General features: G+C 42.9%; 1 protein-coding gene across 4 annotated transcripts in view; it reads left to right on the top strand.

The window, feature by feature from the left end:
* Positions 1-27,515, top strand: part of AMBRA1 (autophagy and beclin 1 regulator 1) — a 197,615-nt gene that overhangs the window by 95,062 nt on the left and 75,038 nt on the right. For all 4 annotated transcript variants that reach the window (XM_004619065.2, XM_004619064.2, XM_004619063.2 and 1 more), the window contains 2 exons: positions 8,077-8,157; positions 8,550-8,650. In XM_004619065.2, coding sequence (XP_004619122.1) covers positions 8,077-8,157; positions 8,550-8,650 — 182 coding nt within the window. The remainder of the gene's footprint in view (positions 1-8,076; positions 8,158-8,549; positions 8,651-27,515) is intronic.

Raw genomic sequence — 27,515 nt, 5'->3', positions numbered from 1 at the left:
AGGGGGAGAGAGAGAGAGACAGATAGACACGGGGGAGAGGGAGAGGGAAGGGTGTAATACAATCAAGAACATAGGAGCACTGTATTTTAGAGATAGGGTGTCTGAAGCTGGTACTTTCAAAGAGTGGGGCCTGTTGTGACTGTTCCTGAGGAAACAGCTGCTGCATGTTCTACCAGCAGAGCTTTCCAAGCAAACTGGAGCTCAAGTCCTATTTTACTCTCCCCAAGAAGCCCATTTCATCTAAGTGGGTAAGGTAGTAAATGACCTCTGGAACAGCTGTGATTCTCACTGGGCCCACCTGTTACTGGCCTATGGCCCCCATAGTCTGGCAGCTATTGTCTAGAAACTTGCCTCGGCTTCCAGTTTTTGATGGAGCCTGGAATTTGTCTTTAGAATTTGAGTGGGTACGTTCCTTTCCTACCCTCAGACTCACTATAAACAGATGAGATGGGCTTGTCGCTGAAGTTTCTCTTCATCCCTTGGGATCTTTGTCAAAGCCAACCACTGGTGAGGAACCTGTCTTGTAGACAGCAGAGGGAGACTGAGTCCCGTTTCAGCCATGAATATAGGCCTCGCTGAGTCCTAGCTCTGTACTGAGAACTTTGAGCCTAGAGCTTAGAACTGTGTAATACTGCCTGGCAACTTTAGAATCAGTGCTCTTTCTGGGCAAGCAAAAGACATGAATATTTATTATGAGGAATGTAGAAGAGAACGAAATGGATTATATGTGGATTGTACTTGGGCTTCAAATGGGAAAATACAGATGGAAAGAATTAAATAGCCAGGAATGGGGGGTGGGGGAGGGGGTGGGGATAAGGAGGGCATAACCACTTATATTTATATATATTTTAACATAAAATGCACAATAGGAACAGATTTGCATAATATATGCAAATGAAATTAAAGGTAGAATAAGGGAGGAGAGGAACTTGTAAATGGTAATTATCTGTTATATTACAATTCCTTGGAGAAAAATTAAGGCACCGCCATTCCAAGAAACCTATTTGGTATCTCTGATGAATGATGAGCCTCTGGCTTCCTCTCAGGAATCGAGGCTTTTACTTTGATTTATTGTGGTGGTGCTTGGGGGTTACTGCTGACTCCTGCTGGGACCAAGTGGTTTTGCTGTGCTGGGGATCGAACTCAGGATTCTTACATTCAAAACCGGTGTGCCAGCCCTTCAAGCCCTCTGCCCAGAAATCTCAGCTTTTAAGAACTGAGCGTGGTCCTGGGAGGAGGGTCAGGGGCTTCCATTAACAGTGCCATAGTCGGGAAGGGGCCTGCCTGGCATCCTAGCAAAGTCTTCAGTTTTCTGGAAATGAGGTGGCAACAGAAGAGTATTTTTTTTCCCTTTTTTTTTTTAATCAGTCTAATTGTCATCAAAGCCAACAGTGTATTGCCAAGAGGACAACGGCCTTTGAGCTTTTAGCTGCAAGAGCTTCGTTTCTAAAAGCCCAAGTCAAAACCATTTGTCACTGAGGAGTAATGACAACCTCACTGTCTGGTCTGGATGCAGACAGCAGCCTGTAGGTGTATTTTTTCATTCCTTTAAATTATAGCCTCTCTGAGGCAATTAATCCCAGGCATTTATCAAGAGTTGCTGCTGTGTTTGTCCCTTGTTCCAGGGAGGCATTTTCTTGTGCTCGGCACTTGTCTTGGATATTTTATTATTTGAAGAGTGTTCTCCCCTCCCCCATCTCTATAAAATCTTTTACAAGAATCTTATTTTTCCCTCATCTCTTTCCCAAATACCCCTCTGAGTGTTAATCAGAGAAGCACAGAGTTCAACAACTGGGAAAGCCATTAATAGCTCAGCCGGCTTCTGTCCTGCTGACTTAAAGGCAGCTTCTGACTATGAAAGTGATGAGGGTTTCTCTTCAAGTTCCCTGAGAAGTGTGCTGGTGAAAATGAGTCCTCTGGTGATGGGAGGAATGGTAGCAGCATATTTGCCCGTTCAGCATGAAACTGGGTGATTGTGGTTATCTTGTAGTACCCCCATCCCTGAGAGAGCATGGACTATGTTATGTTAGCCCTTCCCTGTACTTCACACCTTCTACTGTTCCTGAGCTAAACTGTCTCTTCTAGCCATTAGCCATTGGCCAGCATCTTCCAAGTCTGTTCAGTATTTCATTTCAAACTAGGAAGGAGGCTCAACTTCCTTTGCATGTATGAGCCTTTGGGTTTGATCCCCCAGCACCTCTAAAAGAATGAGAGACAGAGAAATCAGTCTCTTGTGGGCTGTAGATAGTACAGCATGTAAGGTTCTTGCCTTGCAGGTGGCCAACCTGGGTTCAATCCCTTGCACCTCATATGGTTCCCCAAGCCCGCCAGGAGTAAGTCCTGAACACCACATCCTGAAGAATCAGGGCTCACCCAGGCCACCTCAGCATGCATAGAGGCCTCTGGAGTTACACCCAGAGATGCTCAAGGGACCATGTGGTGCCAGTGATAGAACCAGAGCCCTTGTGCAAGGCAAACACCTCAGCCCATGTACTATCCCTCCTGCTCTTCATATTGTGTCTTTTACCACTTTTCAGATTTTTCTGTGTTTTCAAGATGAAGTCTTTCTATGTTTTTTTGGGGGGTGGGGTGGGGTGAAGGATGCTCAGGATCAAGCACAGGACTTACAGCAATTAAGGTCCCTACCACTGAGCTACAGCACCCTCTCTCCCCCATGTCACTCCATTGTATTAAAATGTCATTTAGCTCTTACCTCCTATTATAAGTCAAGGTGTCATGCTGAAGACAAACATGTCTCTAATATACTGCTTTGTGGTCGCAGATGTGTATATGTGTGAGTATGTGTGTGTGTACACTCTAGGGACCATATGTTGTGTTGCTTGGTATCAAGCTCAGGCCCTGGCATGCAGAGCATGCACATTAGTTCTTTGACCCATTTTCCCACCTCTTGTTTATTGTTGCTGCTTTTATAGTGCCTAAGATTTTGTTTGTACCTGAATAAAGCTGGTCTCATTCTTACTTCCATGTATGTATCTCCTCCAGTAATCTCTGAGTACTATATAACACCATTATCTCTGTCTGTGATTTTTACTTCCCCCACCTTTTTTGAGTGGAGGAAGGCATTGAGTCAGAAGGAAGTTGATTGTTCTTAAGTTTAATAGAAGCAGAGAGAGGCCTGTGAAGTAGGTCAGAGAAGTTTTTCTCCAGTCTTGGTTTTGTCCATTTTATAAATTGTTTTCTTCTGTCTTTTCACCAAGTTCTGTCATCTTCAGATGCTGGGCAGTTGCTGATCAGTACTGTGTAGTGCACTGGCTTCTCCTTTGAAACTTGAATATTTTCTGCCACTTCTCTGACTAGTAAGCTGTGCTTTTAGGGCCCATTGATGAGTAAAGTATACCATCACGAATTCACTTGTTTGTTGTTTTGGGGGGGTGTGGACTTTATTTTACTTTGGGGTGGGCTGTGCTAGACACACCTGGTGGTCCTCTGGCACTGTTCCTGGCATGGTGCTCAGGAGTGATTTGTGATAGTATGTAGGGAATCACGTGGTGCCAGGAATCAAACTCAGGAGTCCCACATGCAAAGCATGTGCTCCAACCTTGGGGCCATCATCTCCCCAGATCTTCATGATACATTTTGTTTTTGTTTTGCTTTTTTAAATTAAATTAAATTTATTTTTATTTTTGTGAGTCACCATGAGATACAGTTGCAAACTTACAAATTTTCGTGATTACGTTTCAGTCAAACAATGTTCAAGTACCCATCCCTCCACCAGTTCCCTTTTTCTACCACCAGTGTTCCCAGTGTCCCTCTCACCACCTCCACCTCTTCCCTCCCCCTGCCTCTGTGAATGACAGATTCCCTCTTACTCTCTTTCTCTCCTTTTGGGTATTATGGTTTGCAATATAGGCACTAAGCAGCCATCATGTTTGGTGCATACTCTACTTTCAGCACGTATCTACCATCATGAGCGATCCCTCCATCCACCATTTACTTAGTGGTCTCTTCTCCCTCCCCCTGCCTCTTCCCCAAGCACATGAGATGGGCTTCCAAACCATGGGGTGATCCTTCTGACCCTATCTCTACTATCCTTAGTTGTATTCTCCTATTCCATTACTTTATATTCCACAAATGAGTACAGTCATTCTGCATCCGTCTCACTCTTTTCTCACTCATTTAGCTTAACATAATACTCTCCATGTTGATCCACTTACATGCAAATTTCATGGTTTCGTTTTCTGACAGCTGCGTAGTATTCCATAGTGTAGATATACCAGAGTTTCTTTAACCAGACATCTGTTCTCGGTCACTCAGGTTTTTTCCAGATTCTGGCTATTATAAATAGTGCTGCGCTGTTTACAATAGCCAGAATCTGGAAAAAACCCGAATGCCCCAGAACGGATGACTGGTTGAGGAAACTTTGGTACATCTATACAATGGAATACTATGCAGCTGTTAGAAAAAAGGAGGTCAAGAATTTTGTAGTTAAGTGGATGGGCATGAAAAGTTTCATGCTGAGTGAAATGAGTCAGAAAGAGAGAGACAGACATAGAAAGATTGCACTCATCTATGGTATTTAGAATAACAGAGTGGGAGACTAACACCCAAGAACTGTAGAAATAAGTACCAGGAGGTTGACTCCATGGCTTCGAGGCTGCCCTCACGTTCCGGGGAAAGGTCAACACAGAGAATCGATCACCAACTACATTGTAGTCGAAGGCCATGTGGGGGAAGGGAGTTGCGGGCTGAATGAGGGCTAGAGACTGAGCACAGCGGCCACTCAACACCTTTATTGCAAACCACAACAGCTAATTAGAGAGAGAAAACAGAAGGGAATGCCTTGCCACGGTGGCAGGGTGGGGTGGGGGGGAGATGGGATTGGGGAGGGTGGGAGGGACACTGGGTTTACAGGTGGTGGAGAGTGGGCACTGGTGAAGGGATGGGTTCCCAAACTTTGTATGAGGGAAGTATAAGCACAAAAGTGTATAAATCTGTAACTGTACCCTCACGGTGATTCTCTAATTAAAAATAAATAAATTTAAAATTAAAAAAAAAAAAAAAAAAGAAAATAGAAATAATATATCTCAATGCATATTACTATTCATGGTAAGAGCTGAACAAAGATTTTAGTTCTCTTAAACCTTTTCAATAGCAGCATCTTCAAAGTCAACTTTAATAAACATTTGTAGGTTAAAAAAAAAAAAAAAAATAAATAGTGCTGCGATAAACATACAAGTGCAGATGTCATTTCTACTGTACTTTTTTGCATCTTCGGGATATCTTCCCAGAAGTGGTGTTGTGAATCAAATGGGAGCTCAATTTCTAGTTTTTTGAGAAACCATATTGTTGTTTTGCTTTGTTTTATGGCCACATTGGGCAGTGCTCAGGGTCTGCAACCAGCTTAGTGCTTGAAGCACATTCCTTGCCATGGTGCTCAAGGAATCTTGAAATTCCAGAGATTGAATTTGAGCCTTCCTCATTCGGAGCATGTGCTACATCCTTTATCTCTCTCCTGGCCCCATCACTTGTAATGTTGAATGAATTGGTCCTTTGGCAACTTATATGTGTATATATAAAACATAGTATTAAATATTAAGTTTCAGGAGTATCTTTTTTGATATTTAGTTGTACATACTTCAGTATGTGTGACTATTAGGACCCTATAGTAATCTGTAGGCTTCCCAGTAATTGCCTTGTATGGATAAGGAACTGATCTCATTGTTCTTTTTAACCCCCTTTTTCCTTTTCATATGTTATTTCTTTCTCTTTCCTTACCTCTCTATCAAAGACTAAATGTTAAGGAAAACAATAGCATGCTTTCTCTTTTGGGAGAATAAAAAATAATTAGTGGTTATTTATTTTTTTGGCTTGTTCAGGGTTTACTCCTGGCTCTGCACTCAGGGATGACTCCTGGTGGGGCTCAGAGTGGTGTATTTGGTTCTGAGGATTGAACCTGGTTCAGTCATACAAGGCAAACACCTTGCCCACTGTTTATTATCTCTCTGGCCTGAAAGTACTGTTTTGGTGTTTTGTTTTTTTAATTTTTTTTGTTTGCTTGTTTGTTTGTTTTGGGGTCATAGCCAGTGGTGCTTAGGGCTTGCTCCTGACTCTATGCTCAGGACACTCCTGGCGGGCTCAGAAGACCACGTGGAGTACCTGGAATCAAACCCCAGTCTGTGCATGCAAGATGAACCTCTGTACTTGATCCCATAAAAGTACTGATTTTTTTTATTTTGTTTTTGGGTCACACCCGGCGATCCACAGAGGTTACTCCTGGCTCTGCACTCAGGAATTACTCCTGGCAGTGCTCAGGGGACCATATGGGATGCTGGGATTCAAACCTGGGTCAGCCCCATGCAAGGCAAACGCCCTACCCATTGTGCTATTGCTCCAGCCCCAGAGGTGCTGATTTTTATTTTTATTTATTTTTACTTTGCTCTTTGGGTCACACCTGGTGATGCACAGGGGTTACTCCTGGCTCTACACTCAAGAATTACTCCTGGCGGTGCTCAAGCCCCCAGAAGTACTGATTTATAAATGAATCTTCCACTCTCCCTCGTACTGCCTTTTCTCTTAATGATCAGCATTTCATTCCACAAAGGTAAACCACTAGCTTTCATTTCTCTCATAATGCTTATAGTGGTTCATTTGAAAACTAAAGTGTTAACATTGTTTTAGAGCCGAATTGAAGATTATCTGACTTGAAGATAACCTAAAGGGAGGATTCAAAAACCATCCCAAATCAAACTATCAGAGTCTGTTCATTTATTTTATGGAGTTGGTTAAGCCACTAATTAACTACTTTGTCCAGCCAGTGCCCTTTGGCTGCTTGTTCCTTAAATGTACTGGAAGCAAAACCACGTGAAGTCTTGTCTTTACTTTCTTGTCATCTCTAGAAGCAGTGACGTATAGTGAAAGTCTTTGGAGTCTTCATTAAATCTTTCCTTCAACTGTCTAACAGTTGTGTGAATAAGGCTTTTGCCCTTCTAGTTCTTAGTTTTCTTACCTGTAGTACAGAGCTATAATGCTAAATGGGATACCTGGTAGGATTAAATGGGCTAACATTTTTACAACCTTTGTTTTGAAGCTTAGTAGATATTTAATAATTGGTATTTATTTTTATTGCTTCAGTGGTCCATAAAGAAAACAGTAGAAATTTAAAATTTTACTTAAGTGCTCTGATTTAGGACTTCTTTTTCCGATATTCCTCACTGTTTTCTTCGTTTCAGTCTATAAGAGGACTACCTATTACTACTTAACAATGATTTGACCTTGGGGCCGGAGCGATAGCACAGCGGGTAGGGCGTTTGCCTTGCACGCGGCCGACCCGGGTTCGATCCCCGGCATCCCATATGGTCCCCCAAGCACCGCCAGGAGTAATTCCTGAGTGCAAAGCCAGGAGTAACCCCTGAGCATCGCTGGGTGTGACCCAAAAAGCAAAAATAAATAAATAAATAAAGCAATCATCTATATTAAAAAAAAAAAAACAATGATTTGACCATACCCAACACCCAGATTCATTTAAAGCAAGCCATTTGTTCAGTGAAACTGATTGGGTGATTTTCTTCATCAAAGATTTGTCTGATTCTTTCCCAGAAGGGGACCAGAGAGACAGTGCAGTGAGTTGGGTGCTTGCATTGCAGCCAACTGAGATTTGATCCACAGCATCCCATATGGTCCCCTGAGCACCGCCAGTAGTGATTCCTGAGTGCAGAGCCAGGAGTAGCCCTGAGCATCGTTGGGTGTAGCTTCAAAACTAAAAATAAATAAATAAATAAAAGATTCTCTGGAAGTTAGTTTCTCTGTTTTTTCTATATCTTTTAACCTAGAAAAAGTTTATCTATTTCAGATTTCTTAGAATTTCTAAACTTGACTCAGTTTAAAAAGATTTAGAGACCGCATAAACTCACGAAAAACCTTCCTTCTTCCAGAACTGTTGTTAAATGCGTCTTTCATTTGAGGTAATTCTGAATGCAATAAGAAATCAAATAGATGAGCGATTCCTGGAAACTTTGCCTCAGTGCAGCTATTTAGTTTGGAGAATGTGTTTATCTTCTGGCCTGGTGATGATTATACTTTAGTGACTCTTATGTATAATCTTTTTGTTTTCTGCAGGGACAATGGTGACAGATCCAGGCACCGAGCCCCACGCAATGCCCGAATGTCTGCACCTTCACTTGGACGCTTTGTCCCAAGGTAAGAACTGGGTAGGCAGCGGTTAAGAGAGACTTCTCTAAGGGGTACCTTCTATGAGAGCTGAGATTTCATTTCTAAACCTACATTCTGGTATTTAGATTGTCTGGATCTAGGATAATTTCTGGACACCTACAGTTTACTCCTGCCACTTAAAGTCTTAACAGGAGATCTTTGGCCATGACAACAGAGAGAGAGAAAAGTGGCGTAGGGAGCACCCTGCTCAGAAAGACCTACCATCGGGCACCTTGGAAGTACTCCTCAAGGGGAGGTGCAATGAAGGTTTCCTTTGCCCTAGGGTTCCCTGCCATTGGCTAATGAGGGGAGGCAGCTTGGATATCTCCTTTGTCTTATGGGGTCTTCAGGATGATTTTCACATGTCTTCCTTCTTACAGGCGTTTCTTGCTGCCTGAGTACTTGCCTTATGCGGGGATTTTTCACGAACGTGGACAGCCTGGCTTGGCTACTCACTCTTCTGTTAACAGGGTCCTGGCAGGTAAGGCACTGTTTCTTTGGATTTTGACCTATCAAAGGGGCAGATGAAGACTGCTCCTTTCTTTATCTACTGGTTTGTGATGGGGTATAGCCTGTGGGTATAAACTCTGTCTTTGAGGTTTTGCCAGTTCCTGGCTCTGGCAGGAGACTTTCAGGATTGAGGAAGACTCTTTTTTCTTAAATAGCTCTACTTCCTTTATACATCGTTAAACATTTTTGGGGTTGTTTTAAGCAATTTGCTTCTTAGTCCAGCAATTAGATTCTGGCTCTGCTTTTAATTGAATGATAAAGGTGTCTTGTTCATGTTTCGGTTGGTGAGATACTCATGAGCCAGATCCTGTGATTTAATTAGGAGCTTACTGCACACCTCTCCAACCCTTGCATCTGCCAGCACACAGAGATCTCAGGCACTGTGGAATCTTCCAAGGGAGGAGGAGTGGAGGAGACTGAGGCTGGCTCAGCCGTCTCCTCGGAACAGAACCCAGGCTGGGCACGTCCAGCTGAGGCAGTTTCATGGGGGCCAAAGGTTGGGTCCCTGTCTGCTCTGCTTCTCTATCCATTCTGCTGTCAACCTAGAAGTTTATGCATGTAAAATCCTAAAGGATATGAAATCACACTACATTTAGCTCTATTTAATAAGCATTCTCATTAAATTATTGTTAATGATGTGCAATATTTGAATCTTATGGTGGGATTTAAGGGGTAGGAGGGATTTGTGTGAGACCTGGACACTCGAAACTTGGAGACTTCTGACCAAGCTGCTGGGCCCTGTACTCTCTCTTCTCCGATAAGTGATTTCCTTGCCCCTGGCGTCAAGGCCAGAATTCCCAGAAATCTCCACATCTTGCTGTTGGACACTAGGGCTTGGTAGGCCTTGGCTTCTGGGGAAGTGGGCCGACTACACCATGGTTTCCTGGCAGACCCGCCTGATTGGGTTGGTTGGTAAACAGCTCCCAGCACTCCTCGCCTCTCCTTACTTGGTGCTTCTGTGGCTCAGCTGATGGTGTGTGGCAGATAATCACTTGCTGCCAGGCTCTCCTCCACCCTTCTTTGTTCCAGACATCTGCCTGCACCACCCCACACAGCACCTCCTGCTCTCCCACCGCTGGGAAAGCTGGATTGCTGCGGCATTTCATTTTGTTGGAACAGCTGTATGTTGGTTTTCTTTCCCCCTTCTTATATCTAATAACTCTTTACCTCCACTTCTGTTACCTACTGTGCCCAGAGGTCCGACCCCAAATGGATTACCAGTCCTATGGCCAGTTGTTTACTCATGGGAAAACTGCTGAGGCAAGTTCTCTAACTAAGGATGCAAAGATGCAGAAAGTCTCGGGAGAAGATTAAGGTTCGGGAAATTAAGGTTCTCTAGAACCTCTGTCTGTCTCTCTGTCTTCCTCTCTCTCTCTCTTTGTCTCTCTTTGTCTCATTCTCTTTCTTTTCCTTCCTTCCTTCCTTCCTTCCTTCCTTCCTTCCTTCCTCTTTCTTCCTTCCTCTTTCTTTCTTTCTTTCTTTCTTTCTTTCTTTCTTTCTTTCTTTCTTTCTTTCTTTCTTTCTTTCTTTCTTTCTTTCTTTCTTTCTTTCTTTCTTTCTTTCTTTCTTTCTTTCTCCTTTCTTCCTTTCCTCCTTCCTTCCCTTCAGCCTTCCGTTATTTTTTTCTTTCTTTCTTTTCTTTTTTTTGCATATTTATTTTTACTTTATTTTTACTTTTATTTCTCCATCTTGGGATAGTTTTTCCACCCCATTTAACATGTTATTATTTATTTATTTATTTTTTGCTTTTTGGGTCACACCCGGCGATGCACAGGGGTCACTCCTGGCTCATGCACTCAGGAATCACCCCTGGCGGTGCTCAGGGGACCATATGGGATGCTGGGATTCGAACCCGGGTCGGCCGCGTGCAAGGCAAACGCCCTACCCGCTGTAACATGTTATTCTTATCCCCCTCCTCCTCAGCTGCCAGACCTCTCCCTACCCAAGTCTTACCAGCTGGATACCCATCTTCTTATAGAGCCGTTCCTGGAGGTCCTCTGTCCCACTGCCAGAAAGACAGAGGCCTGGCAGCATTTGGCAGTGTATGGGAGGTCAGGAGATCAACCTGGCTAAGCCATTTCTCATCAGGCACTAGAATGGTAGTGAGTGGAGGTGTTGACCCCTTGTCACTGGGCCCATCTAGTCCCACTTTTTGACTTTAAAGAAGGCCTTGTGGGGCTGCAGTTTCTAGTAGCACTGAGGATGGGAGCCTTCGTCTCGGACCACACAGTACCTACTGGTTGGCGCTCTCCCTGAGAGCAGGAAAGGCTCCTCTTGCCCCTGCTGCTGCTGTTCCTCCTTCTGGATCTGCCTCACTCAACGTCACCACTGCTACACACCCGTCCTGCCTAATGCTCGGTGCACTCGTCCAACTGCAGGTCCAGGTGAATGGCTAGCTGGCCATCAGAGAAGGGGCGGACTGCTGGACTTGGGAAAGGCAGGTCTGGTGCTTTTTGGAAGACTGAAAGGTTAAGCTAACCTGAGGGTCATACTGATGGAGCTCAGGACAGGTTAGATGATTCTTGTTCGAAGTATTTTTTCATAGATGCAAATGGATTGATCCACTAGTTAGAGCTCTTTCCCCTTTATTTTTCTTTCACATGGTTAGATCTCTTCCTCCTTAGAGTGTCAATCTTTCCCCCTGCCCCCCCCCCGCCTCCTTACAGCATAGTTATGTAGAAATCATGAAGGGTTGAACATTATAACAGCAAACAGATATAAAGCCTCTCCTTCAGGGGAAGCTCAAGATCTAATTCAGGGGTGAAATCTCTCTGAGGGTTCAGTACTCTAGATTACTAGGAGATCCACTCAAGAGTGGGATTCCATCTAGGGCATATTGTTTTCTCCTTTCCTTAGCTAGTAATCCACTTAAACAATCATAGTAAATTTGCTTTTTACTAATATTTCCAGTCATTTTGCATGAACACAGTAATAGATATTAATAGTAATAGATATAGATATATATAAGCTAAAAGGTTGGCTCTTTCTGGGGACATCTCGCTATATATCGCAGACCACAGTCCTAAGGCCAGGTTAGTCTTACTAAGCCCAGCAAGTTCCTTATTCAGTTACTTCTTTTTGGGTCATGACAGAGTTTATCTAATGGCTGTGTTCTTAACTTAATATGTTTCTTAGGGTGCTTGGCTTGTCCCTTTCCAGTGCCAGGGTAGCTTACAGCTTGCCCTGGGTCCATCCTTGTCCATCCTTCCTGGGACCTTCCTTTTGGGGGTATCAGGAAGTAAGGGCAGCTGAGGCTTAAGTCAGGTAAATATGATGGATGCCCAGGAATAATTATTATTTCGGAGTCAATTAAATCCCATGTTGCAAAAGGCCATTGCTAAACCATGCAAAGGATGTAAAGGAAAGAGAAAAGAAATGTAAGATTATTAGTGCCTGATGGAATTGGGTGTGCCTCAGGAGCACTGTTGGTGGGAGTAACTCAGTAAACCCAAGCTTTCTGCGGGAAGAGGAAGGACAAACCAATGTTATCCAACAAGTTAGAATTAGCGGAAGGTTTCCATTCAGAATTCAGCTAGTTGTCTTTTAAAAACCCTCGTCATATGCAGATATTTGTTTGTCCCTCTAGATGCTATTTATAGTTGTATTGCTTTTTTTCTAACAATGATAACAACACCTCTTCAAGCAGTCCTAATGTTTTTGGAGCTCTTACTATATACTGGGGAGAGCTTTACATGTTTTTCCTAGTCATAGTTCTTTCTCCCTGTGATGGGTGCTGTTATCTAGTTAACACTGGAGGGACCCTATAGCTGAGAATTCTAACCTGTCCCAAGTGATGTAATTTGAAGTGGAGAAGCCAGAGCTGGACCAGTCAGAGGAACACCTCATCTTCCTGGTCTGCCTCCCCGCAGTCATTTTAAGAGGCCAAACATCAAGATAACATTCTTTATCTAAGACTTCAGAGGAGAAAAAGAGCTCCCTGGGCACTTGACTGATCTTTAGGACTTTTCTTGTTTGTCTTAATACTCTATTTTAAGTGGATTCTAGACAGCTTTTGTATGACCCACTGGTGCTTAGCGAAGAAAATCTCATTATGTAATGCCCCTTTCCCCAGCTTTCTTGCCCTGCTGGACACAGATGTCTTGCTTTTAATTAAACTTACTTATGATCATGTATTGAGATGCTGTAATAATGGCTGTCCAAGTGAAAGACAGATTGGCCTTTTGGCAGTAAACACTCCCAACTTTCCTGGAAAGGCACTTTCTCTTGTATAATTGGAATGTGGTTGTGGTAGTCTCAGAACAATTACATTCAACAGACATTAATCTGCAGTTATGTGTCAACCTTGTTGTAGACTACCTGTAGTTTCCTACCCACCAAAGTACACGTGGTTGGCCAAACACAGTCTTGCTGTTTTGCTGTTTGGTTCTTAGTTCCAAACAAATATACAAGTATACTAAGATTTCCCAAATTGGGCAGTATCTCCATGCAGGTGATAAAAGTCTTGGGTGTAATTAGTGAGTGTTTTCTGTTTTTCGTTGAAAGAGAGAAGATGATTTCCAGGGGAGTGCGGGGGGGGAGGGGCGGAGGGGGTGGGATTTCTGTTTCTGCTTTGTGTGGTAACTTTATGGTAGCATTTGTTCTAACTTTGAAAAATGTCATTGGAAATTTGATAGAGATTACATTGAAACTGTGTAATGCTTTGTGTAGGATGGCTTTTATTTATTTATTTATTTATTTGAGGTGAGAGAGATAGCACAGCGGTAGGGTGTTTGCCTTCCACGCAGCCAGCCAACCCGGGTTCGATTCCTCCATCCCTCTGGGAGGGCCTGGCAAGCTACTGAGAGTATCTCGCCCACATGGCAGAGCCTGGCAAGCTACCTGTGGTGTGTTCAATATGCCAAAAACAGTAATAACAAGTCTCACAATGGAGACGAGACATTACTGGTGCCCGCTCAAGCAAATCGATGAGCAACGGGATGACAGTGACAGTGATTTATTTATTTTTATTGAATCACTGTGAGATACAGTCACAAAACTTTCATGTTTGTGTTTCAGTCATATAATAACAGAACACTCATCCCTCCACCAGCGCACATTTTCCAGGATGTTTATCTTAACTGTCATTTTGTTTTTCTTTTTGGGTCACATCCAGCGATGCACAGGGGTTACTCCTGGCTCTGCATTCAGGAATTATTCCTGGCAGTGTTTAGGGGACCATAGGGGATCTGGGATTTGAACCCAGGTTGGCCACGTGCAAAGCAAATGCCCTACCCGCTGTGCTATCACTCCAGCCCCAAGAGTGTCAATTCTTGTTTCTGATCTTTTTTTTCTTAATTTTGCTTCTGGGGCCACATCAGTAGTGCTCAGGGGCTACTTCCAGCTAGGTGCTCAGAGACTTCTCTTTGCCGTGCCTGGGGACCATGTGGTGCTAAGGATTAAACTTAGATTTCCTTATGCAGAGCATGTGGCACAGCCCATTGATGTATCTCTCTAGCCCCACAGTGTAAATTTTTCCAATCCATGAACATGGAATATTTTTCCTTTTCCAGATGTACTCTCATTGTTTTTTATAGGGACATAATTTTTGTTGTGTAAGGGGTTTTTTTTAGTTCCATTTTTTTTATATATATACATAAAGTTGTTCACAATATTTGATTACATTTATTATTCAGACAACAATTGTACTACCATTACACCTTCCCACCACTATATTTCGGATGTTTCCATCTGGAACTCCAGGCTGTGCCCCCCAAACAGAACCCAAATAATTTATTTTGTTTTTCTTGTTATGAATAATCCACTAAAAATGAGACCAAAAAGGTTTCTTAGAGGAAAGTGTGTGAAGATTGTTATATTTCACCCAGGAGCCATTAAGCCCTTGTGTAAGAAATTAGTAATATGTTGTTAAAGGTTAAAAAGCCTTGTGTGCTTATGTAATATATATATATATATCTGTATAAATATATTACCCCTTGAGATTAGTTGCCTTCCCAATCAAATGTGGTGTGCAACTCTTTGTATATCAGTGGTGTAAAGTATGAGATTGCGGCTGTGCGGTCCAGGAATAGATTCACTCATGGATGAGGCTCATCTGAGCGTGTGGAGAGCGGTGGTAAGCAGGGCATGGTTGAGTTCTGGAGGTTTTCGGCTGCTGGGGCAGGCTCCATTGGGACGAGGAGGGGCTTCACCCGCTCCCCTGGTAAGTTTTTTATATCCTTCAAATTGATTCCTTGGTATTTAATGTTGGAAACCATTTTAAACGATTGTCTTTTTTTTCCCCCCTTTTTCTTCTAATTGTTTGTATATAGAAATATGCCTACCCTCCCTTTTGCGGGGGGGGGGGTGGGATAGGGTGGGGCACATTCGGGAATGCCCAGGGTATACCTCTGGCTCTGAACTCAGGGATCACTCCTGATGGGCTCTGGGAACTATGTATGGTACCAGGGAGCAAAACCATGTGGACTGTGTGCAAGACTAGTTGTACTATCTCTGCAGTCTTGGAAATGCATCCGGTTTTTGTGTATTGACTTTATAGCCTCCTACTTTGCTGTATATGTTGTTTCCAAGAGTTTCCAAGTGGTATCTTTAGGTTCTTCTGCGTATATTATGATGAGTGGCTTTTTGCTAAGGTGGAACATAGAAATTATGTAGACCTGATGGGGTGAAGTATTTACATGATCTCAGTTTTAGGTGGCAAATGGGTCTATGGTGGACCCTAGCTCCCTTCAGGATCATCAGCAAAAGTGAATCTGCAGAAAATTGATAACCATTCTGCCCACTTTCTCCCACAAGAACCGGAGTGATAATAGAAAACAGAAGCTACTGTAGAGAAGTGTTTGAATAGTTTACTAATCTCAGTCTCTGTGGTCTTGGTGCCTTCCCCATAATACTGGAGGTTCCTGGTAGCGTCCAGTTACTCATTAACCTACACTGTGCCCCTTCTTTAGCAACACAAATTCTAAAGCCAGAGCCCGGGATATGCCTCAGCAGGGATGGTAATCCCTGGCACCATTAAAAAAAAAAAAAAAAACTCCCCTTTACATAAAGAGGTGCAAACACATTTAAAAGCTACTGCAGCTATGCCAGGTATATTTTAGGGAAAATATGAAAAAGTCTGCTGACATTTTAGCAGACAACTCTAGCCCTGGGCAGGAACAGCAGCTGGTAATAAAGAGGGCGTTGATGCCAGTGATACTCTACAATGAGCCAGGTATTGTCCTGATGACTCTAACTCCTTTGATCATGTGAAGAAGGCACAGGTGCTTTTTCCACTCTGGAAGAAAGAAACCTGATGCTCAGAGCTAAAGTAACATAGTGTGAGGCCAACCAGGTCTTTAGAGCAAATCTGTCCTCTGGACTCACAGTAACTCTCTTCTGCCTTTCATGCCATGTTTTGCTTGAGTTCCAGTAGGGAGTCTCTGCCATCGGCTTCTGAAGCTGATAATATTTTCCTGTAGGTTTGAGGGATTATAAAAGTGAAAAGAGAAACCCTGGCATTTGACATCTTCCTGGTAATTACTGGAAGAACAAAAAACTTGTAAGGGATAGGGACCTGGGTGGCGCAGGCATTAGTTATCTCTCCTACTTTATCTTTTTGACTTAATTCTTAATGGGCGTCTGTTCCCAGAAGATGTGGGCCTGATGTCCTTCATTTACTGTTTTGATTAAAATCAATTGGAAGTGTCAGGATTTTTTTTGCTCCTAGCCACAGGTCACGGGTACCTGGTTGACTGTCTAGGGCTAAAAATGGCGTGATGCCCAGTCCTCCTAATTTCCCATAGGATTTCTTCCTTGACCCGTTCCTTGTTTATGAGTGTGTGCTTCAACTTTCACATATTGGTGAATTTCCCAGCTTTCTTTTTATTGTTGATTTCTTATTTAATTTCATTGTTGTCAGAGTACACTTTGTATGGTTTCAGTTATTTCAGATTTATTGAAGCTTGTTTTATGACAGCATATTGCCTGTCCTGGAGATTATCTGAATGTGTATGCTTGAGAAGAATGGTTATTCTTTGTTATGTGTGATGTGCTATGGATGCCTAGGAGATATGTTTGATAGTGTTCTAGTATTTTCTTGTTCGTTTTTCTTTTTTTTTTCTTTTTTTTTCACCATATCAGTTACTCCTGGCACTGCACTCAGGAATCACTTCTGAAGGTGTTTGGAAGACCATATGGATGCCGGGGATCAAACCTGGCTTATGCACTTTACCCGATGTACTATTGCTCTGGCCCCAGTCCTTGTTGATTTTGTATATGGCTGTGCTATCCATTAGTGAAAGTAAGGTATTGATATGTTCAGTTGTTGCTCTGAATTTTATGTCTCTCCTGTCAGATGTGCCAGCTTTTGCTTTATATATTTGGGATCTTGTTGCTAGATACACACTTTGGCTTCCTGACACAGTAAACTAAATTTCTTATTGTTATTAAGTATCCCTCCATCCAAAATTAAAAATGAAAAAATATATGTATCCTTCTCTCTCTTGAAATACTGTTTACCTTTATGTTTAGTTTTTCTGTCACAGCATAGTTACTCCAGCTTTTTAATGGGTTTGTGTGTATGGCATATCTTTTCCATTCACTTTCATCTTATTTTCATCTTTAAGTCGAAAGTATGTTTTTTAAAGAAAGCCAGTCTTTGGATCTTGATATCTTTTTTTAAAAAAATCCAATCTGACAGTCTTAGACTTTTAATTAGATTTTTTATTTAATTCACATTTAATGTCATTATTAATTTAGCTGGGTTTTTGTTTGCCAGTTTGTTTTCTCAGTTTCTAGTTGTCCTTTTTTGTTCTTCTGTTTCTCCTTTATCACTTCTTTTGTTTTAAAGAAGTACCTTCTGATGTATCTTTAAAATTTTTTTATTGAATTATTATTTTCTTTTGGAGGAGGAGGGGGTTGGGTCATACCTGGCAATGATCAGGAGTTACTCCTGGCTGTGCACTCAAGAATCACTCTTGTTCATGCTCAAGGGATCAAACTATATTTTTAATAGACTTACAACTTTGCTTTACTATATTTTCTTTCCTCTTCTCTGTGTTATTACTATCATATGAATAATTACATCCTTGTCATTTTGTTGCCTGTTATGCAACAGAAGGTAGAGCTACCCCTTTCACAAGAATTTTCTTGTTATTTTCAGTTTGGGTTGCCTTTTATCACTCTCAACTTTTTTTTTTTCTTTTTGGGTCACACCTGGCAGTGCTCAGGGGTTACTCCTGGCCCTGCACTCAGGAATTACTCCTTGGCAGTGCTTGGGGAACCATATGAAATGCTGGGCATCAACCTGGGTCAGCCATGTGCAAGGCAAATGCCCTACCACTGTACTATTACTCTGGCTCCTACTCTCAACTTTTTAAAAGAAAGATACAAGTGCTCCTAAGATGTTGCTCAGTTTCTTGGTACATTAGAAAAACACTTTCTAGAGGTCTATCTAGTCTTGTATGGCCAACCAGGATGGGCTTCAGGAGCCTGGGACTTGGCTTTTAGGAATTAGCCTCAATTCCTAAGTTAATTTTTTTTAATTATTACATATAGGACATATACTTGGATCAACAAATCTAGGAATCATCAATAGTTAATGAAATGTTGAGCACCATCCTGGTGCGCTTAAATTAAAAGAAGTGAGCAGGTAGATGCTTGTTTCTTTCTCTCTTGGTCGGGCATTTTAGCTCTTGTTTTGTGCCTCTCTGGTACTCTGAAGCTGAGTAAATGAAGTAAATGGCACACTCCAGCTCACCATCAGTTGAGATGGCTGTTTATAAACTTCAGATAAATGGACAATTAGTGGTGCTGGTACTAGTTAGTGCTGCTTTAATAATTAACCCAATTACCTTTCATTCTGCTCCAGTGAGGAAAGTGCAGGCGATAAGGGGCCAGCTTGGTTGCCTAGGGAGCAGAAGCAGATGCAGCCCTCCTCCCAGAGAACTCAGGCTCTTCCCAAAAAGTCTTGCAGCCCCCAGAATCTTTGATGTGTTTGTTGTCTCTCTTGACACCATCCCTGTTCCTCTTTCCAAGCCCTTTACTGCAGCTTCTCATGCCATTGGAAATGCACTTTCTGAGGTGAATTGCCTTGTGTTTTGTTACATTTTTCTGGAAAAAATAAATGAATCTTGTCAATGAACTTTTGTGTCCTTTTACAGTTTTGTTCCTAAGTGTGTCTTTGGCTTTTTCTTCCCCAGGAAATTTCCTTTTGAGCTTTACCCCTGTTGCTCTCTCTGTACTGACACTTTGAAATGTACATAGCACCTCCTAAGCTTAGCATTTTCCAGACCACTGTGGGTCTTATAAAAGAATTAAGTGGTTCTGCCCTTAGGGAGTGCCTGGTCTAGCCAGGGAGTGGCCTGATTTTCTATGCTTTGTTTTGGACCTGCTTATGAAATTTTAATGATTCCGCCTGGGACTTTAACTGCCTTCACTGATAGATGAGCTAAGGAGAGTGCAGTTCAACCCTCAGTTTAGACCAAGAATTTTTGGGTTTTGGTACTGTTTAAGGAAACTGTGTCCTCGTTCATCTCTTTTGGGAGGTGGTGGTGTTGGGGGCACCCAGGGCTACATCCAGTGATGCTTAGCATAGCATGTAGGTTCCCTGTGGGCAGGACATGCATCTGCCACTGTTAGCCATGTTCTTGGCCATTTGAGTGAATTGAGCTCAAAAAGATCTGACATTTGTAAGAGTAAGAGATCAGATAGCAAAATGTCTGCAGTTCTGGGCTCCGGAGCCAGCCTGTTAGAGTTCAAGTACTCATTCTGAACTTTCTTGTCAGCACCCGCTTGAAGAGCTTATTTGACCTTTTTTGGATTTCAGTTCTTGTGCATACCAACAGTCCCAAGCTCGTAGAACTGTTCTTTGAGGATTGAATGGTTTTACATATGTGATGCAATCAGAACAGTACTTGGCATACTTTAAATATTTGATGGATGTTTGCTATGATAGTGATGATTATCAATTATAAAATGTGGGAGCTAGTCTTAGACCTGTGCTAGTCTCATTCATCTATGATTTCTCATTGTTCTGCTGCCTTCCTACACCGCACCCCACGTGGTTCTCCTCCTGGGTCTCAAGTAGATTTTATCCACTTTTCTTTGACCAGGGGAGTGAAATCATTGGGTGTTTGTGCTCTATGGTACTGAGAACACACAGATGAACAGAATGTGCTTCCTGCCTCCATCAACTTGCTATGTATTGAGTAAGCCCCTCCTGCTCACAAATGGCCATGGGAAAGTAGATATTGTGCTAAATGGCACAGTGGAAGTATAAACAGAACACTGGGCTGTGAGAGCTCAGGACTTACAGCATTTTTATGGTAGAAATAAAACTGCATCAGCCTCTGTACTAGGACAACACAATAGGTTCTTGTCAGCTTTGCCAGGATATTCATTTCCAGGAGAAACTGACCTATAACCTCTATACCAACTAATTTTTTGTTCGTTTTTCCTCCTTTTTGGCCACACCTGGTGGTACTCAGAGTATTTGGCTCTGTGCTCAGGGATCACATCTGACTCTGCTCATCCGTATGGGGTGCCGGGGATCAAAGCCAGGTCAGCCACGTACAAAGCAAATGTCCTACTCACTCTACTACCTCTCCGACCTCTCTACCAATTCCTTAACCAATTTTCCACCAGATCTTCTTCCTCTCAAGCAGAAATCTAACCATCAGTACTTTTAAGTTTTCTATGCTTGGGAGTTTCTCTGAATCGAGAGACATCTCCGTTTCTTATTCCCTTGAAATGCTGCCCACATTGGACTCTGGTCTCTCATGACCTACTATAATCTCCAACCCCTTTGTCTTCTCTCTCTGAAGCTAGGATCAGCATGTGCTCTGACATGGTTTGCAACCTCTTAGAATAGATAACCTAAGGATGCAAAAATCTGTAGAGGAGGTATAAGGATGGAAAGTGTCACATGGGACATCAGAGCTGTTACTTTCCACTGAAGACAGCAGTCAGGCAGTTTCTGCTTGATTCAAGATGTGAACTCTCCTCCCAACTCCTGGGAAGACTTGGAACCATTCTCTTTGGTTCCTGTCGACTTCACAGCCATCATCAGTATGAATGATACAAACTAATAACACATGCTTACCTTCCATTTTCTCCACCTTCAAACTCTGAACTCACTTGAGATTTTCTGTCCTTTCCTCCCTTCCCTAACGTGTCTTTAAGTAGCCTCTTTTATTCTAAAGTGGCTGGAAATGCCACAGGAGTTGGCAGACAGCACCTCTCACCCTCTCTTGCAAAGCAGAGCCAACCTGTGGGTGTTGATTTCCTTTCTCTAACACCTGCTGATCCGCATGGCCAGCTCTTCCGCAGGGTCCTTGTGCCACTCAGCTGGAAGCCAAGAGTAAACCTGGCTATCTTGGAATCTTCCCACAAGGGCTGGCCCAGAGACCTGCCAGAATGTTGTGACTACCTGGAAATTTTTCTTTCGGTCAAGGGTTGAGTGTCACCTCAGAGCCAGAGAGTTATCCTGTGACCTTTGTTCCTCAAATTACAGGGTTATAGAAGTTAGTCTCTGGGGTTGTCATAAAGCCAGTTCACTGCTTCTGTGTGCCATGCAGAAGGGACCCTGCTTATCGCCCACCGTTCTGAGTACTGGAGCGACATTCTTTGCAATGGAAACCCCTGCCAAATGAAGTCATGAGTTTAGCACTTGTTGCTCTTGGCCGGCAAAACAGAAGCCAACAGAATTTTCTTCCTCAGCAGAAAATTTAATAGATCAGGGCTGCAAAGGGACAGAGGGAGAAGGCTGGACACGAAGGTCCAAGTTCCTAGTGGGCACAAGGGAGTAATTAAGAGAGGTGGACTGTGCTGCGGAAAGATGCCACGTCTTTTCAGAGATGGATTTGGTAATAAAGGTCATTTTTTTCCAGAATCTGCAATGTTAACTATGGTAGTTGCCCACTGCTTTTGGTAGAGCTTGTGGATTTTTCCCAACAATAAAATCGCACAACACTTTTCTTTATTGTAGTTTTCCCTGGTCTAGTAACATAAATTATAGAAATGGCATGGAACTATCCAGTCACTCTTCCCTTTGAGAGTCAAGTGTCTTTATGATTGTGATAGTTCTATAGCATGTTTGTAGCACTGTAGTCTCATTGTTCATTGATTTGCTCGAGCGGGCACCAGTAATGTCTCCGTTATGAGACATGTTAGTTTTTGGCATATTGAATACGCCACGGGTAGCTTGCCAGGCTCTGCTGTGCAAGCCGGATACTCTCAGTAGCTTGCCGGACTCTCTGAGAGGGACGGAGGAATCAAACCTGGGTCAGCCGCATGCAAGACAAACGCCCTACCCGCTGTGCTATCGCTCCAGTCTGTGCACCTGCAATTGCTGGCCAGGCCTCTCCTCAAAATTAAAAAAAATATTTTTTAAACTCTTCACCCCTCATGCTGAGCTGGCAAAAGAATTTGGAGAAACCTTTTCTGGGAGGGAAAGGAAAGGAAGATTTGATTCATCCATGAACTAGAATTACTTTACATTTGCAATGTAGTGGCTATGAATGGTGCTTCAGATGTGCTACAAACCCTAAAAGCACTTAGTATATGCCAAATGGTGTTCTATGCACTGCTCCCATATGAATTCATTTCATCTTCACAGCATTCCAGTGATATCCTATTAGGCTGGTACTCAGTGTTTTTTTTTCTAAGTGAGGAAGTAGAGCCATGAAGAGATCACTTGTTTCCCCAAGACCTCAGCTAACACTTGACATGACGGGAGCTAGAAGTCACATGCAGATCACACTCTTCCAGTGATTGGAGCTTCTCAGAAAGAACCTTCCTGGGGGACAGGTGGCTGTTGATAGAAAATTGGGCTGACTTCTCAACTGTGGTTCTTTTTACTTAAAGAGAACAAGATTACTTGGTCCACTCCCAAGATCATGCTGGGGAGGGGGTTTCGAATTCTGTTGCTTTCTTGTTATACTCCTTTGCCCCTCTAAAGAGGGCCCTGTAGAAGAATCACATTCCCAAACACGAGCCCTGAAGAGGCAATTATACTGTGGCCATCCCATTGGGAAGAAGGCTGGGGCGGTGATTACATTCCAAAACAAAGCTGTTTGGCTATAATTGCACTGTGCTGCTCTTATCAGTCTGGGGAAGGCAGGCCTCTGGTCTCCATCCTCGTTTGTTTTTGAGATAGAATCTGAATAGCATTCAATTAATAGGCAAGACCCAGGCATGGGGAAGTCAGAAGAGCCAAGAGGACATTAAGTTGTTATTGGCATTTTTCTTCTACTGAAGTTTTCCAGATCTCTGAGTATCAGTATATATAAGGCAGAGCCCATTTGAGAAACTACATGTTAACCCTAGTTAGAGACCCTGCTTAAAGAGCCCAAAGCACATACAAGTAGAGAGGAGGATATTTGGGTAGCAGTGAAACGTGCTTCTTCCAGCATAGCTTTTGCTTTATCAAAAAAGATTATCCTTGCCTTAAATCTTTCTTTTCCTAAGGTTCGTGCATGCATGCATGCGTGCATACACTTACACACACACGTGTGTGTGTGTGTGTGTGTGTTATATCTAGTTTGTAGTTGTGGATCAAAAATTCCCTCTGTGTTTCTCTTGATATTAAGGCAGAATTTGGTTCAATTTTAGCAATAATTCATAGGCCAGAACTGGAAGAAGAAATATAAATTGATTATCTTGTTTGGTGACTTACAGAACTGAAAGCTGCTGATGACTACTAAAGCTTGTTTCTTCAACCAGAGCAGATTTGGATGGGGTAGGGGGCGGGGGAGTCATTCTCTCTGGGCTGAGGGCTTGGGAGCAGAAGTGGTAGAGCCTTGGCCATTGTATTAGCTTATAGGCTTGAAATCCTAAAAAAAAACATTGATTTCTCACAATTATAGGTATCTGAAATGAAGTTCATCTGGCCTGGGCCACATTGACTATACTAAGGGCTTAGCTGATGCCTCGTTGATATGGATGGTCTTGGCCAATATAGTACAATAAACGCCTGCCAAAAATCTCCACATCCAAGTCCTGGAATGTATTAATATCTAACTTCATTCTAGCAAAAGGAACTTGGGCAGTTATGATTAAGTCTGCAGATTTTAAGACAAGGACATTATCCCTAATTACATGGGTAGACCTAATCTAATCACAAGCCCTTAAAAGTAGAAGAGAAAGACAGAAAGGATCAGCTAAGGAGACACAGGGGTGGGCAAGGGGAATGGCGAATGGCCCTCAACTCAGCCGCCTGGAAACCAGTGTTCAATCCTGCAGCTGATGGAACTGAATTCTGTCAATAGGTCATTTGAGCAAGGAAATGGGTTCACCCCTAGAGGCTCTGGAAAGGAATAAGCCCTTTCTACACCTTCCTTTTAGCCCTTGGAGACCCTTGTTGGGCTTCTCACCTGCGGAATGAAAGAACAAATTATGAAAAGCTTCTCTGTAGCAACTTGCTCTGGTAACCTCAGACAGCTAATGCAGATGGCTCCATGCACATATGGCAGGCCGGCTGGTCTCAATGGGAATGACTGGTTCTCCTTTCTAATCGCCAGTAACTGCTTATGCTTCTTATCGAGCGGAGTTTCCAAGGGCATCTGTCTGGGGAGGCTTGAATCATCAGGGGCCATTACTGTACCATTCTAGCACACTAAGTATATTTTTGAATTCGGAGATAACCTAATTGCTACTCTAGACAAGAGTGTCCTTACATATACATGAACATTTTAGCATACCAAGGTATATGGATGTATAGGTTTGAAACTTCCTTGAAACAGCTTGTTTTAGGCGAGTTACTTGGATTATTCAGAGAAGGGAATTTCAAAATTACATCCAAATGGGAAGCTAGAGCCTGGTTTTTTAGACATAGCATTTTAAAGAAACCACCATTGCATTTTCCTGGAAGTTTTCTGGGATGTACCTTTCTTATTTCTGTGTACTAGGGAATAAAAAGATGTGCAGAAGAACTGGTTGGGTGGGAGGGAGGTATTGTGCCCTTGCAGCCACATGTGTTTCTGTGTAGGAATGAGACTGACAGAGTTAACTGTGGAGCACTTAGTAAATTGGCTGTAAGCGAACCTATACTCATGGCATCATTTATAATCTGCAGCTCCTTTAAAGAGCAACTTGTAAGAAAAGTTCCTGAAAACTGAGGTGGGGTAGTAGGGGGTGCATTTAATCACCGTGGCATATTACTTCCCCCCCTCATATTATTATCTGTTGTCTTTTTTGTTTGTTTTGTCTTTGCGCTGTACCCCAGGGGTAACAGGTAACTCCTGGCTCTGGGCTCAGGAATCACTCCTGGCAGTGCTCAGTGGATCTTATGGGATGCCTGGGATTGAACCCGGGTTGGCTGCATGCAAGACAAGTAACCTGCTTGTTGTACAATCTCTCTAGTCCCCCCTTTTGCCTACCCCATAATACTAGGACATCAGGTGACACTGGGAGGGAACACAGCTTCCCGCCTGGGTCTTCTGTGCATTTCTGCCTACACACGTTTCTCTCACTTAAACCTGTGGTTGGGGAAGCTAGGATTTAGTTTTTCCTAGAAGTTCTCAGCTCATGACTTAGCTTTCACTTGGCTTAGTTTATGAGGTGGGTTAACAACTGTTTTATGGGGTGGAAAGCTAACTCTGGGCTCAGGACTACAGGAGACCCAGCTTCATTCCCAGACACTGCATGGCCTCCAAATCACTGCCTTGGTCTTCCCCCTCACCCCTCCCCTACTCGAAAATATTTACAAAATAACAATATTTTATGGAGTGACAATGTTTTATAGGAGCTCAAGTGATAGCAGATGCTTTAGTTGATTCCCAGCACTGCTCAGAGCCTTCAGGCACCTCTATGGGGTAGACCTAGTTGCCCCCCAGCACTGCACGGTTGGGCCAAGCACCTTTGTTTGTTTGTTTGTTAACTTATTATGTGGATTCTTGATGTGAATGCACAGAGGGGGTCCCAGGGTACATGGAGAAGTCAGTATTCATTTGAACTTAATTTAGGATGAATCAATATTCAGAGTATTTCTGAGTCATTTCTATAACTGGTATGATGCATGTTCTGCTGGTGGCAAACCCTGCATTTTACCTGGGTAATCATATTCAGAATCAGATAATCCTTGTACAAGAAAGATGCTTGCTTAGCATTAAAAAGTTGTTTTGTTTTATTTGCTTTTTGGGGCCACACCTGATGGGTTACTCCTGGCCCTGTGCTCAGGGATCACACCTCGTGGTGCTCAGGGGACCGTATATGGTGCCAGAGATCAACTGAGGTCAGTTTTGTGCAGAGTAAGTGCCGTATTATCTTTCTGGCTCCACTGAAAAATTTAAGCTAGCTTTGGCAAGAACTTCATCTGTTTCAGTAGGCTACCTGATGGGTTAGTGTGCTTTTAAATATCTCTCTGCTCTGTCCCAAAGCTAAACTTAGTTTGATAAAATGGCCAAGAGAGAGAGCTGCCCCCAAGCCGGAGGGATGGAGGGAGGGATGGAGGGGGATGGAGGGAGGGAGGGAGGGAGGGAGGGAGGGAGGGAGGGAGGGAGAGAGAGAGAGAGAGAGAGAGAGAGAGAGAGAGAGAGAGAGATGTTTTTTTTGTGTGTGTGTGTGTGTGTGTGACACGAGCACACACCCCACTTAGCCTGGGATGGGGAGATGATGTTTCATTCCTAAGAATAGATGATGTGGTCTGGGAAGGAAGATTGGTTCTGAGAATGGAAATCTACAGACTGGTTAATCTAAAAAGGCCGAGAAGATCCCCAAATAAAAGAAGTAAAAGTAGGGCTTATCTCTTATTGCCTGATAGGAGATTAGGATTTGTGGTGATGAGATCCAGCCTGTGTCCTTCCTCTCTTTTGCCTTTGCTTCTTGGATCCTGTTTCCCTCCTACTTTTCTTTCCCTTTATCATGGGTCACAGAATTTGAGCTTGATTTTAAAGCAAAAAGAAGCTAACAAAAGAATTGAGAGCCTGTGAAAGGTACACAGTGTTTCTTGGTCTAAATATTTTCATTGATTCTGCTGAAGTGAGGTAACTGAAGGGAAAGTGACACAATGTTATAATACTTATTAGGTAAACTAATTAGGAGGGAAAATATCAGTGTGAAATCAGCCATTTCAAATACCCAGTTTCTCTGCTCCGCATGATAGGGAGACCGTTAGAATAGTTTCGAACACCTGCTCTCAGGTGTGACTCCTGGTGGAGCTCAGGGGACCAGGGATGAGAACCAGAGTCCGCTCTGATGCAAGACAATTGTCTTTACTGTTGGACTATTCATCCCTCTCTGCTCCCTTTTCTACCTTCGATCTAGACATTAGCTGTTGAATATTTTTTAAAAATTATTAACCCTTTGTATTCCAAATAATACTTGGCATTGGGCCCTGGAAGGCTGTCTGCCATATGACTAAAATTTAAAGTTAGGGCTAAGGATATGGCTCGGTTATAAAGCCCATTCCTTACATGTATAAGGCCCTGGGTTTGAGCCGCATTGCTGCAGTCATCGTAGTTGAGTTACTATTCCACTTTGTAAATGGACCCCCCCCACCTCCCCTCCCTCCCTTTCTTTTTTTTCCTTGTCTATCATCCTGCAGTGCTCAGGCATCACTCCTGGCAGGGTTCAGGGTGCTTGAGACTTAACCCATGACAAACATGTGGGTATTATCTGTCTGACCCTATCTTTAAAGAACAGTAAATGTAAAATAATTTATTTGTCTCTTTGCTGTTAATATTTTTATTTAAAAAGACATTGTAAGGCTAGAAAGATAGTACAGTGGGTAGAGCACTTGTCTTGCATGTGAATGACCCAGGTTTGATCCTTGGCACTCCATATGGTCCCCCGAACCCTGTTGAAGTTGTCTCTGAACTCAGAGCCAGGAGTAAGCCCTAAATACCAATGGGTGTAGCTCCCCCAAACCTCCCTCCACCAAAAAAAAAAAGTGTGTATGT

This window comes from Sorex araneus, chromosome 6 (genome assembly GCF_027595985.1).
Source record: "Sorex araneus isolate mSorAra2 chromosome 6, mSorAra2.pri, whole genome shotgun sequence".
NCBI lineage: Eukaryota > Metazoa > Chordata > Mammalia > Eulipotyphla > Soricidae > Sorex > Sorex araneus.
The sequence above is the reverse complement of the archived record's forward strand: the minus strand, read 5'-3'. Positions and strand labels throughout refer to the sequence as shown.